At 43.4% G+C, this 13,673-nt stretch overlaps 1 protein-coding gene across 1 annotated transcript; it reads left to right on the forward strand.

The window, feature by feature from the left end:
* The first annotated feature begins 1,832 nt into the window (after nucleotides 1-1,832).
* Nucleotides 1,833-10,593, forward strand: scrt1b (scratch family zinc finger 1b). The gene is made up of 2 exons (XM_062991705.1): nucleotides 1,833-1,947; nucleotides 9,839-10,593. Exons 1-2 carry the CDS (start codon nucleotides 1,833-1,835, stop codon nucleotides 10,534-10,536), a joined length of 813 nt encoding a protein of 270 aa, XP_062847775.1. The 3' UTR covers nucleotides 10,537-10,593.
* Nucleotides 10,594-13,673: the final 3,080 nt, after the last annotated feature.

The following is a 13,673-nucleotide window of genomic DNA, read 5'->3' on the forward strand; positions in this document are numbered from 1 at the left end:
GGTCAACCGGTGTCCTTTCTGTGTGGAGTTTGCATGTTCTCCCTGTGTCTAAGTGGGTTTCCACCTGGTGCTCTGGTTTCTTTTTACAGTACAAAGACATAAAGTCATGTTAAAAAGAGCAGCTGATTTTTTTATTGTAATTTGCACATCATTCTTACTGTTGCGATTCTAAAATGCTGGACGTCCCTGGAACAGATGACATCTTGAAGGCAGCACATGTTGCTTTTCTGCATTAATGCTGCATCACAGAAGTGTGACAGACCATGACAGACCCTGGCACTGACACACCCCCATACCATGACAGACCCTGGCACTGACACAGACCCATACCATGACAGACCCTGGCTTTTGGACTTGTTGCTGATAACAGTCTGGATGGTTCTTTTCGTCTTTGGTCCGAATGCTGGAATGCTGATTCATCTGACCACAATACACATTTCCACTGTGTGATGGTCCATCCTAGATGCTTCCGAGCCCAGAGAAGTCGACGCCGCTTCTGGACATGGTTAACATGAGGCTTCTTTTATGCACAGTAAAGTTTTAAGTATGATTTGTGCAGTAACTCTGTATTGTAGAGCTTGATGAAGGTTTGATAAACTAATCCCTCACCCATGTGGTTATATCAGCTAGTGTTGAGTGGAGGTTCTTGATGCGGCGCCGTCTGAGGGGTGGAAGATCACGAGCGTTCAGATTAAGCTTGTGTCCTTGGCCTTTAAGCACTAAAATTCTAATGATATTCTGCACTGTAGAGGGAGAAATATGCAAATCCCTTCCAATCTTTCTTTGAGGTTCATTGTTTTTAAACATTTCAATCATTTTCTCACACATTTGATCATCTTTGCTCATCAGAGACTCAGTTTTTCCTGGATGCTGCTTTTGTACCAAACCATGATTACAATCACCTGTTTGGAATCACATCATTATTTAGTTTTTTCACCTTATTACTAGCCCTAAATTGGCCCCGTCCAACTTTTTTTGGAATGTGCTGCAGGCCTGAAATGCAAGAATGGATGTTTATTAATAAACGAAATGAAGTTGAGTAGATAAAACATGATATCTCAGGTTCATCCAGTCTGACATCAAATAAAAGTCCATTTTGATTTGCATTTTCCATACTGTCCCAACTTTTTCTGATTTGTGGTTGTACCTGCATTTCGCACTTTGCACGATGCGTTTCTTAATCCAGTTCCTACCAAGACATGCCTGCATCCCCCCTGCACACCAGTGAGAGAGAATTAGACAGCTAGGTGAAGGGGAGAGCATCAATAAATCATTTTCGCGCACCGCACTCCTCGGGAGGTTCCGGCTGGATTACATTAAGAGCTGGTGCTGCATCCACAGCTGATCAGCGCGCATATAAAAGCGCAGTCATATGCGCATCGAGCGCACAAACACGAATCCGGGAGCGGGAGCAGCACTGAGAAGGAGGAAGAGGAGGAAGAGGAGGGAGCGGACACCCCGGATTTAAACCCTCCTGTCTGCAAGGACTCTGGAAACGAGGCTGTGCTTGTACTTGTTACGGGAAGATTTCGGAAAGCGGAGTGTGTCTGTGGCACTGAAGCGCGCACACACACACACACACGCGTGCGCGCATGCAGGATTTTGGGAACGGTGCGCGTTTTTCCTGTCCTCGGTACCTCAGCATCCCGTTCGACCGTCGGATCTGTGGACTCTTGTGGTTCCTTTGGAGGGTTCGTTCTGGATAAACAGAGATAACTGAGCGTACTGGACCGGTGTGTGTGTGTATGCATGAGTGTGTGAGTGTGAGTGTGAGTGTGTGAGTGAGTGAGTGTGAGTGTGTGTGTGTGTGTGTGTGTGTGCGCGCTCTCAACATGCCAAGGTCTTTCCTGGTGAAGAAGGTGAAGCTGGATGATTTCTCATGCGCGGAGCTGGAGAGCGCGTACCGCAGGTCCAGAGCTGACCTGAACCTGAGGATCCACCACAAAGGTAAGTGCCAAATTTAAGACTCCTGGTCTAAATGGCTCGCCCCAATATTGAAGACGGAACCATTTAAGTTCAATATCAGCAGAATATTGATGCGTTAAAAGCACAGTTATCATTTCTCATCTCATTTAAGCCTCTTCAAACATGTGTCTGATCATTTTCTCTTCACGTTGTGAATAAAACGAACACACATCAGTCCTGCAAACTTTGACAGGCTGTGCCATCTTCCACGTCTTCAAAACTTCATAACACCAAATCAGAATCATGCACATGTAGATATTGATGTAATGTCAACATATATACATCTAATTAAGTAATAGAAAAAGATAAGATAAGATATAATAAGATTCCTTTATTGATTCCCATGGGGGAAATTCAAGTGTTACAGCAGCTCCAGTACAGTGTAAGTACAGTAAGTAGAGTAAATAAAGTAGAATAAAATAAGAAAATAAGGAAAAAATCTTGCTATACAATGCAATTACTATTATACATACAATTACTACAATATAATACAAACACTATATATTCTAATATATACATATGTGTAAATAATGAAACATAGAGTCCAGTGCTGGGAAAAAGGGTAGGGGTTATTGTAGGGGGGATATTTAAACACGATATATAAACACAGTACAGCATCAGACAAGTGTGCAAGGAAGATGTACAGTACAGTACAGTACAGTACAGTACAGTACAGTACTGTACAGTGCACTGACAAACTTGGATATTATTAGGTAAATAAGGTGCATTTGTGTGTATGTGCATTGACTGCACAGGGTAAACATGTTGGAGGCATGTGTGGTGTGCAGAATGTGTGATAAAATCCAGGGTTATTCTGGGATGTGGGATTAGTGCTTGTTAAGCATGGTGACCAGGGTTGCCAGATTTCTTCCTGGACCACTGTGAGGTTCTTCATACGGATCCTGAGGACCTGGGTTTATCTGGTCCGTGTGGGTTTTCCTGTCGTACTCAATTCCCAAAAAAATACAGGCATCAAGGCAGCTTGAAATTCCCCTGCATGTGCAAGTAACTGGGTGCTTGAGTGTGTAATCGAGGATTGGTGTCCTGTCCTAGATCTTGTTGCTGTTCCCTGTACCTAGAGTCTCTTGTAGCACTGTGACCCTGACCAGACTGACAGTTAGTTAAAATAATGAGCATAAAGAAGACACTGGGTCTGATTCCTTAGTGGGCGGTCAGTGTCCTTTCTGAGCAGAGTTTGCATGTTCTCCCTGTGCCCTAAGTGTGTGTGTGTGAGTGTGTGTGACTACCACCTGAGTTACCCAGTGAATCCACGACCCTGACCAGGATAAAGCCCTGATAAAACAGACAATGAATGAAAGACTGACTGAATTAATAGAATGTGGAGGTTTGTCGGATGCTTTAGTCACCTTTATGTTTACTGGACACTTGCTAATGAAATTGGGGCGGCACAGTGGCTCAGTGGGTAGCACTGTCACCTCACAGCAAGAAGGTCCTGGGTTTGATTCCCAGGTGGAGAGGTCCGGGTCCTTTCTGTGTGGAGTTTGCATGTTCTCCCGTGTCTGTGTGGGAGCTCCGGTTTCCTGCACAGTCCAAAGACGTGCAGTCAGGTTAACTGGAGATACTCATAGTCCCCTTAGTGTGTGTGTGTGTGTGTGTGTGTGTGTGTGTGTATGTGTGTGTGTGTTTGCCCTGTGATGAACTGGCATCCTGTCCTGTCCGTTTCCTACCTTTTGGCCAGTGAAATAGAAAATGAATGAATCAATTAATTAATTAATTAATAATAATAATAATAATAATTAGCATTAAAAACTTGAACTGATTAATCTTGTGTACGCAGTAATGTAACCAGAAGTGTGTAAAACATGATGTTAAAATCCTAATAAATAAATAAATACATTTTATTATTTTTAGATGGCGGGGCATGTCTTCTGACCCCAGGTTCCTAGACCCTTGGTCTTAATCTTTAAGTTCATGTTAAAGTGATGTTTTTCCTCATGTGCATTTTTGGAAACTGAGCACTATGTGTGACGCTAAGTGTAAAGACTCCAGTTAGAAACATTCATTCATTGAATCATTTATTTACTGTCTAATTTACTACTGCTTTATCCTGGTCAGGGTCACAGTGGATCTGATTTGTTAGCTGAAATGACACACTAAAATGTCCCAGTATGTAAGTGGGTGAGTGTTTGTCGTCCTGCAATGGATTGGCGTTCTGTAATATTGGGGTATTTCTAGTTTGCATCCAGGGCATCGGATCCGCATCAACACTGATCAGGATAAAGTGATTTTTGATGAATGTATTAAACGAATAAATAGAAAAAGATCAAATTTAACATAAGACGTCGTTATATGGTACCCCCTCTTCAGTCTATCACAGGGAACACACACACACACTTAGAGTGATTTCTAGTAGCTCCAACTGGTCTGACTGCATGTATTTGGACCTGTGGGAGGAAACCAGAGCGCCCAGAGGAAACCCACACAGACACAGGGAGGACCCTGACTTGTCGACACAGGGAGGACCCTGAACCCATACCCCGCTGTGCCATCGTGTCGCCCAGATGCCAAGTTGCTCATTAAAATAATTAGACACGGTGGCACTAGTGCAATATATACAAAACAATTCCATTGACTATTAATTATTTATTGAATTGGTTTATAAAATGATGCAACTTAATATCGTGAATCATAGAAATGTATAGATAAATGAATAAAAATTAATGCAATTTAAGTTATTTAATAGTTATTGTGCAAATAGTCACAAATCAGTCCATGTTAAACACTAACATGCATTGCAGATCATTTCTCTCAGGACCATATATCAAATTCTTTCTTTAATTTGATCTTTTTCTATTTATTCTATTTATTCAGCGTTGGTTTGGATCCGATGCCCTGGGTGCAGATTAGAAATACCCCCACACTCACCCACTTACATCCAGGGACGTTTTAGAATCGTTACCCAGCAGAAATACCAGTCTCATGTTGGGTCATTATTCCTTGATGACCCATAAATTCAGTGCAGTGCACCTTTAATTCCTGCGCTGGCTTACTTTTCAGCGTGCGGTTTTCGGGGTAGCCTAGTTGTCGTATGTACTGTATAGGCTGCCGACGACCTGATTTCAGCAGATCTCTGGTCCATTGTCTATTTTTTTAGTCAATTTGGGGTATAATGCAGATGGCCGGGAAATAAAAGGTCAAGATGTGCTGCAGGATGCTTAAACAGCACTAATGATGAACCTAGTTCATTTATTATTAGTTTATTAGGGTGGGTCAGTGGGTAGAAATGGTCCTGGGTTCGATATCCAGGTGGAGCGGTGTGGTCCAGGTCCTTTCTGTGTGGAGTTTGCATGTTCTTCCCGTGTCTGCGTGGGTTTCCTCTGGGTGCTCCAGTTTCCTCCCACAGTCCAAAAAACATGCAGTCAGGTTAATTGGAGACACTGAATTGTCCTACAGGTACCCGGCCGCTAGGACGCATTAACCAGTGCATTGTAGCGCCGGTCCCAAGTCCGGATAAATAGGGAGGGTCGTGTCAGGAAGGGCATCCGGCGTAAAAACTGTGCCAAATCAATAATGCGGATCATGATCCGCCGGCGACCCCTAACGGGAGCAGCCGAGGAAATAGATTAATTCTTTTAATTATCTAGTCATTATTGTCTGAAATAGAGAAAATACTGTGCATAGTTAATTTTATTATACAGTACATTATACAATCAAATAAATCAGTGTGGCAGACTTCAAAACATGATATCTAGGTAGTCCTGTTATTTCATGCATGCATTAGTGATGTTTGAGGTCCAGGCATTAGATTCAGCTCAACACAGATCAGGATAAAGTGATTTTTAATAAATCAATAAGTAGAAAAATATTACATTAAACATTTGAATTTGATATATGGTACCCACCAACCCTCCAAACAGGTTGCCAGTCCTTCACAGGGCAAACACACACACATACACACTTAGGGTGATTTCTAGTAGGTCTAACTGATCTGACTGCATGTCTTTGGACTTGTGGGAGGAAACCAGAGCACCTGGAGGAAACCCACACAGACACAGGGAGGACCCTGACTTGTCATGCCGCCAAGATGCCGAGTTGCTCATTAAAATAATTAGACACGGTGGCACTATTGGAATATACTGTGTGATAATCACACATCTGCACTCTACACAAATTCTATTGACTCTTTTTATTTATTTAACTGGTTTATAAAACAATGCAACTTAATATTGTAAATCATAGAAACCGCTTTGTGACACGGGGAGGACAATCTCTACCCAGAATGCCAAACAGATGTGGCATGTTTTATCAGGTTTTATCATGTTTTTATACAGTTGCAATCAGAAATATTCAACCGCCCTTAACTTAACGGTATCAAAGTCTAGAATTTTGTGTAGAATTGAATAAAAATGTGGCCTCAGTAAACAGAGAACAAATCTTTATTAATACATGCAAGCAATTAGGGATGTAACGATACACTCTACCCACGATGCGATACGATTCACAATACTGGGTTCACAATACGATATTTTCCCAATTTTTTAAAACAAAATGGAATTGAAGACAAATTATGACAAAGTTTCCTTTTGTTATTTCTCTTTAAAATAATAAAATACTGTATTTGTGATAATCTTTTATTGATCTAAATAATGAATGCCCTTTTATTTCTGAGGTAGGTACAAACTATGCCAAATAATGCTTATTGAATAATGAAATAAATCCCACATTATATAAATAAATGAATAACACAAATAAAAAAAGTATCCTTACATAAATACATTTGGCTGGAAAATTCCGAACCTGGCAACCCTGTAGTGCCGTCAACCAGGCGAGGTGAATAGCCTGAATAGCCTGGAGAAGTGCTCTCTGCTGTTTAAAGTGAATATCGATTCATCTTAAATGAATAACCGATTCGAATCGTGGCACATGTGCACCGTGTGGTGCATTGTTTAGCGTCGTTTAATACGTTTAATTAATAAGTTGACAAAATTCTGTGATGGACTGGCGACCTGTCCAGGATGTTTTCTGCCTTTCGCCAAGTGAACTGTACCCACCATGACCCTGACCAGGATAAAGTGGTGGTAAAACATACAATATATAAATGAATGAATAAATGTACATGTAGTTCTCTTGACAAATGTCCATGTGCATTATTATTTAACCTCCAGACTCCAGACTTTTGCCCTAATCACTCTAATAAGTGATTGTGGTCTTCTGACGTCTCTCTTGTGGAATCTTCACTCATTCTTCTCGTCCAAAAGCTTCCAGCTTGTTGAGGTTTCATGGTCCTTTAAATCCCACCAATGGGATTAAAATCTGGAGACTGGCAAGATCCACTCCAGGATATTCCAGGACTGATTCCTTTGGAGTGTGTTTGGGTTTAAAGTCTTGCTGCCAAGTCCATTTATGACCAAGGTTCAATTTTACCACACAGGGCAGAACCTTCCTCCCAAAATTCCTTGCCATTTCTGTGAATCCATGATGCCAGTCACTCAGTCATGATTGCCAGTTCCTGCAGCAGAAAAAAGCAACCCCACAACATCACTGACCCTCCATGCTTGATAGTGGGGAGAGTATTCTTTTGATAATTAAACTCACCGCTGATCCATTCTCCCAATCAGTTCCAGTTTTGATTTGTTTTTCTATAGAACTGTGTCCCAGAACTCTGCGGGCATATCTGGTTCCCATTGACCCTTCGTGTGCTTCTTGGTCCAGAGAAGTCATGTTCTCCTCTCAGATTTTGTGAGCAGCTTCTTAGTTTTAATGGTGGTTGCAACATATCTTGAACACCTGAATCTCTGGGTGCAAATGAAGGGCTGTTATTGAGTTTCCAGTGATTTTATCAGGTTGTAACCCAACTTTAGGTCCTACAGACTAGCTGTAGGATTTAAGATCAGGCGAGTTCAGAAAGTAATAAGACCCCTGGACTTATTTTACCCATCAGTCTACACATAATCACCCATAAAGACAAAGTAAAACATGTTTAGAGTATTTATGACTTTGATTGTGATTAATTGTGAAGATATATTGTTCCTGATGTGTCTAGAACTCAATTGGAGTCCACATGTTCCATTTTAATTACCTGGACATTGTTTGGAAAGGAACACACACATGGGGTCACAATTTTCACTGCATGGTCAGGACAAAACCCAAGTCCAAGGACATGACGTCCAAATAACTGTCTCTGGATGCAGGGCTGAGATCAGGACAAGGATGAAACGATATCTAAGGCTTTCAGAATCCCCAGCCACATATAGAAACGAAAATTTGATGCAGAGGTGGTCATATAGTTATTAATAATTAATATATAGGGAAAAATTCCTTTGCAGCCAAAATAACCTTTATAAAAAGAGTCATGCTAGTTTGAGATGCAGGTTTAAATGCAGCATGGCACACTTGCAGATGCCCAGCAGTTAAGCAGTTCTTAGGTACAAATACTGGAACATTAGAGGTATTAGTAGTTCAGGCACCCTGCAGTGTGCATGTCTTATCTAGTAATCACACAATCACAGTTAGTCCCAGTGAAACGACTGTCTATTGATTTATTTATTCATTCATTCATTTTAGATTAGTCATGGTCTCACACTGAGCATGTTCCACTGTTCCACTGCTGTTCAAGAACTCGTACCGAGGCTCCTAACTTGTGGTCGTACTGTAATGCAGTAAAGTAACTCGCAGGCGTAATATATCGGAACAGTGAAGTACACAGTCACTGCCAGTTAATTCCTCCTCTGCATGGATATTTATTCAGACAGTAACTCATTTATTATTGTAAATAAACATAAATTAGGTCTAAAATTCAGAACAAACCACATAAATGATGATTAGTCGCACAAATGAGTGATTATACACTGATCAGCCATAACATTAAAACCACCTCCTTGTTTCTAAACTCACTGTCCATTTTATCAGCTCCACTTATCATATAGAAGCACTTTGTAGTTCTACAATTACTGACTGTAGTCCATCTGTTTCTCTACATGCTTTGTTAGTCCTCTTTCACCCTGTTCTTCAATGGTCAGGACCCCCACAGGACCACCACAGAGCAGGTATTATTTAGGTGGTGGATCATTCTCAGCACTGCAGGTGGTGTGTTAGTGTGTGTTGTGCTGGTATGAGTGGATCAGACACAGCAGCGCTGCTGGAGTTTTTAAACACCTCACTGTCACTACTGGACTGAGAATAGTCCACCAACCAAAAAAATATCCAGCCAACAGCGCCCGGTGGGCAGCGTCCTGTGACCACTGATGAAGGTCTAGAAGATGACCGACTCAAACAGCAGCAATAGATGAGAGATCGTCTCTGACTTTACATCTACAAGATGGACCAACTAGGTAGGAGTGTCTAATAGAGTGGACAGTGAGTGGACACGGTATTTAAAAACTTCAGCAGCGCTGCTGTGTCTGATCCACTCATACCAGCACAACACACACTAACACACCACCACCAAGTCAGTGTCACTGCAGTGCTGAGAATGAGCCACCACCTAAATAATACCTGCTCTGTGGTGGTCCTGTGGGGGTCCTGACCATTGAAGAACAGCATGAAAGGGGGCTAAAAAAGTATGTAGAGAAACGGACTACAGTCAGTAATTGTAGAAGTGGAGCTGATAAAATGGACAGTGAGTGTAGAAACAAGGAGGTGGTTTTAATGTTATGGCTGATCCGTGTATATATATATATATGGTGCTAAAACAGACAATGAATGACAAAATTGACCAGAATACAAAAATGTGGTTATATGGGCACAGAGGAAAATAAAAGTAAGCTGTAATTTTACCTTTACATAATAACTGCTTCATTAAAAAACATGTGCGCACATTTTAGCCACCTTGTTCTCACCCAGTTCTCATGCGAGTGGGAATAAATCAATAAAATATATTTAATTTAATTTTATATTTATTTTTCTCTGCTAGGCTACATTAGGGAGTACATCAGCCCGGTGGTGTATGACTCCGAGAGCGAGAGCGCAGTCAAAGTTCCCTCTCCGGAGCCGCTGTCCGATGGCGCGCACAGCGACTACCAGGCGGACAGTCCGCGCTCGGACACCACGGGAGGATCCATCAACGGAGACGCGGCGGTCAGCGGGACCTACACGGCGCACGCCTTCTTCATCACGGATGGCCGGTCACGACGCAGAGCCGCGGCGGGGGCGCGCAGTCCGACGCGCCACACGTGCACCGAGTGCGGCAAGTCGTACGCCACGTCGTCCAACCTGAGCCGCCACAAGCAGACGCACCGCAGCCTGGACAGCAAGATGGCCAAGAAGTGCCCGACGTGCGGCAAGGTCTACGTGTCCATGCCGGCCATGGCCATGCACGTCCTCACGCACGACCTGCGCCACAAGTGCGACGTGTGCGGCAAGGCGTTCAGCCGGCCGTGGCTGCTGCAGGGTCACATGCGCTCGCACACCGGGGAGAAGCCGTTCGGATGCGCGCACTGCGGGAAAGCCTTCGCCGACCGGTCCAACCTGCGGGCGCACATGCAGACGCACTCGACCTTCAAGCACTTCAAGTGTGCACGCTGCAGCAAGACGTTTGCGCTCAAATCCTACCTGAACAAACACTACGAGTCGGCGTGCTTCAAGAGCGCGCTCTCGCCGCTCCAAGCGTGACCCCAAGACGAGTTTTTTTGGGGTGGGGGGCGAACGCGACCGTGGCCTCACCCCGAAACCCAACAATAGCACAATTTTATTTCTGCACCGGAGGGAATTACCGAGACTCAGTGTCCTTAAGCGAGGTGCTGACCGTGCAGATCACGCAGCCTGCAAGGTTTGAGTGACAGAAACAATCGTGTTCTTTACCTTTTAACTTTCAACTCTATTTTTAATTCCCAAAATCACTGGAAATGATGATTATACTGCTGCAAAAGATCCCACAAGTTTACCGTGCACTTATGAGGTGAATCCAGGTAAATTGAGCCACAGGTAAAAATCTTGCAGATCTTTATTTACATTTTTATAGCCCCTGAAGGCATTTGCACCAAACTGGGCAGCAGGGTGGCACCGCTGGTGAAGTTGGTCCTCTGGTTTCCTCCAATCCACCCCCAAACTCTACAATAGCACAATTTTAGTTTCTGCACTGGAGGGAATTACTGAGACTGTCCTTACGCGAGGTGCTTTATAGCTGCTGAAGGCATTTGAACCAAACTGGGCAGCAGGGTGGCACCGCTGGTGAAGTGGGTGCTCTGGTTTCCTCCAGTCTCCAAAAAACATGCAGTTCTGCTCTAAAATTACCCTAGGAGGGGTGACCACCCTGAAACCCTACAATAGCACAATTTTAGTTTCTGCACTGGAGAGTCAGTGTCCTTAAGTGAGATGCTTTATAGCTGCTGAAGGCATTTGCTCCGAATTGGGCAGCAGGGTGGCACCGCTGATGAAGTGGGTGCTCTGGTTTCACCAAATCTAAAAAAAAACATGCAGTCCTGCTCTAAAATGAACATAGAAATGGCCATAGCACTCCAAGCGTGACCCCAAGACCATTTTTTTGGAGGGGGGCGACCGTGGCGTCACCCCGAAACCCTACAATAGCACAATTTTAGTTTCTACTTGAACCGGAGGAAATCACCGAGGCTCAGTGTCCATAAGCGATGTGCTTTATAGCTGCTAAAGGCATTTGCACTGAATTGGGCAGCAGGGTGGCACAGCTGATGAAGTGGGTGCTCTGGTTTCCCCAAATCTCCAAAAACATGCAGTTCTGCTCTAATATGACCCTAGGAGAGGTGACCACCCCGAAACCCTACAATAGCACAATTTTAGTTTCTGCACCGAAGACTCAGTGTCCTTAAGCGAGATGCTTTATAGCTGCTGAAGGCATTTGCTCCAAATTGGGCAGCACAGTGGCACTGCTGATGAAGTGGGTGCTCTGGTTTCACCAAATCACAAAAAAAACATGCAGTCCTGCTCTAAAATAAACATAGAAATGGCCATAGCACTCCAAGCGTGACCCCAAGACCATTTTTTTGGAGGGGGGCGACCGTGGCGTCACCCCGAAACCCTACAATAGCACAATTTTAGTTTCTGCACCGGAGACTCAGTGTCCTTAAGCTAGATGCTTTATAGCTGCTGAAGGCATTTGCTCCAAATTGGGCAGCAGGGTGGCACAGCTGGTGAAGTGGGTGCTCTGGTTTGACCCCAGGAGTGACTATAGGAGAGAAATATGTCCTTAATACACCTATGCATTTAGGTCCGTTCGCTCTGATTAGTAATCATGTCCTTTCATTCTTATTATATTTTTATATACTTTATGCCCAAAAGTATTTGGACGCCCGACTGTGAGCTTGTCGGACGTCCCATTTCAAAAACAAACTGTATTGAAATAGACTGACCTACTGACCCACTCTTCTAAGAAGGCTTCTCACAAGACTTGAAGTATGAGACAAAAAATGACAGCACTTGTATGGCTGGGCACCGATGTCAAACAAGAAAGCCTCAACTGATGTTCCAGTTTCTTTATAGAGCAGTCATGCTGGAACAGGAAAGGGCCTTCCCTAAACTGTTGCTGCAAAGCTGAAAGCATATAATCTCCTTTATATAATTGATCTATTACCACATACCTGTTAGCAACTGTTGTAGCTGAAACACACACATTCCAAAATTAGAATGTAGTGTATTTTTAGCACCACGTTATCCTGGTCAGGGTTGCGGTGGGTCCTGTCCGGAATTACTGGATGTGTTGCATTAACACACCTCATCCATCCTTAAACATCCATCCTTACCAGGGGGGCTCGGTGGGTAGCACTGTCGCCTCACAGCAAGAAGGTCCTGGTTCAAGTCCCAGGTGAAACGGTCCGGGTTCCTTTCTGTGTGGAGTTTGCATGTTCTCCCCGTGTCGGCGTGGATTTCCTCCCACAGTCCAAAAACTTTTTTGAATTGCCCTATAGGTGTATATGTGTGTGTGTATGTGTGCTGTGCGATGGACTGGTGCCCCGTCCAGGGTGTTACTGTGTGCCTTGCGCCCATTGAAAAGCTGGGATAGGTTCCAGGCTCCCATCCCCATGACCCTGATTGGTTAAGTGGTATTTGGATGTCCCCAGCTGAATAACCAGGGTCCTTTCTGTGTAGAGTTTGCATGTTCTCCATGTGTGTGTGTGTACTCTGTGATGAACTGGCGACCTGTCCGGGGTGTTTTCAGCCTTGTTGCTAATGAATCAGACCCACAGCAACCCTGACCAGGATAACACGGTGTTAAAACAGACCATGAATGAATGACTGAATGATTCAGTGATCAGCTTGTGTTTTATTTCCTCTCTATGAATAACAGAACCGTCCTGTCATAAAGCAGCGGTGGTTCCGGGGCCCCGTGGTGGTTCCTGGGACCCGAGCAGCTGCTCATGTGACTTAATTAGGTAGAACTGGTTCTGAGTCACTGGTTAAGCTGATTAGTGCTTGTTTTTGTGTGGGAAGTTATTATTTCTATTCATATGAGGGTCAGTATGGAGGTTTTTACCACGACGGTTGGACAAAAAGTGGCTCAATTTACCTGAACACTCACTATTTATTTATTTATTTAATTTATGTGCCAATACGGAGTTATTTTCCTATAAACACAATGTTATGTTACTTTATCTGTGTGTAATATTTAACCGTTTGCACTTCCATTGAATTCAATTTAATTAACACGCCAAAGTTTTACGATTTATCAGCAATTCTTTAACTCCATGATTATGCCTATGTAATGCATGCATGCAAAAAAAAAAAACCTCTATGCCAATATCATGAAGCTATCATACAAGCTATCATTTTTGCCAAAA

The sequence above is a fragment of the Trichomycterus rosablanca genome, chromosome 3 (assembly GCF_030014385.1).
Source record: "Trichomycterus rosablanca isolate fTriRos1 chromosome 3, fTriRos1.hap1, whole genome shotgun sequence".
Lineage (NCBI taxonomy): Eukaryota > Metazoa > Chordata > Actinopteri > Siluriformes > Trichomycteridae > Trichomycterus > Trichomycterus rosablanca.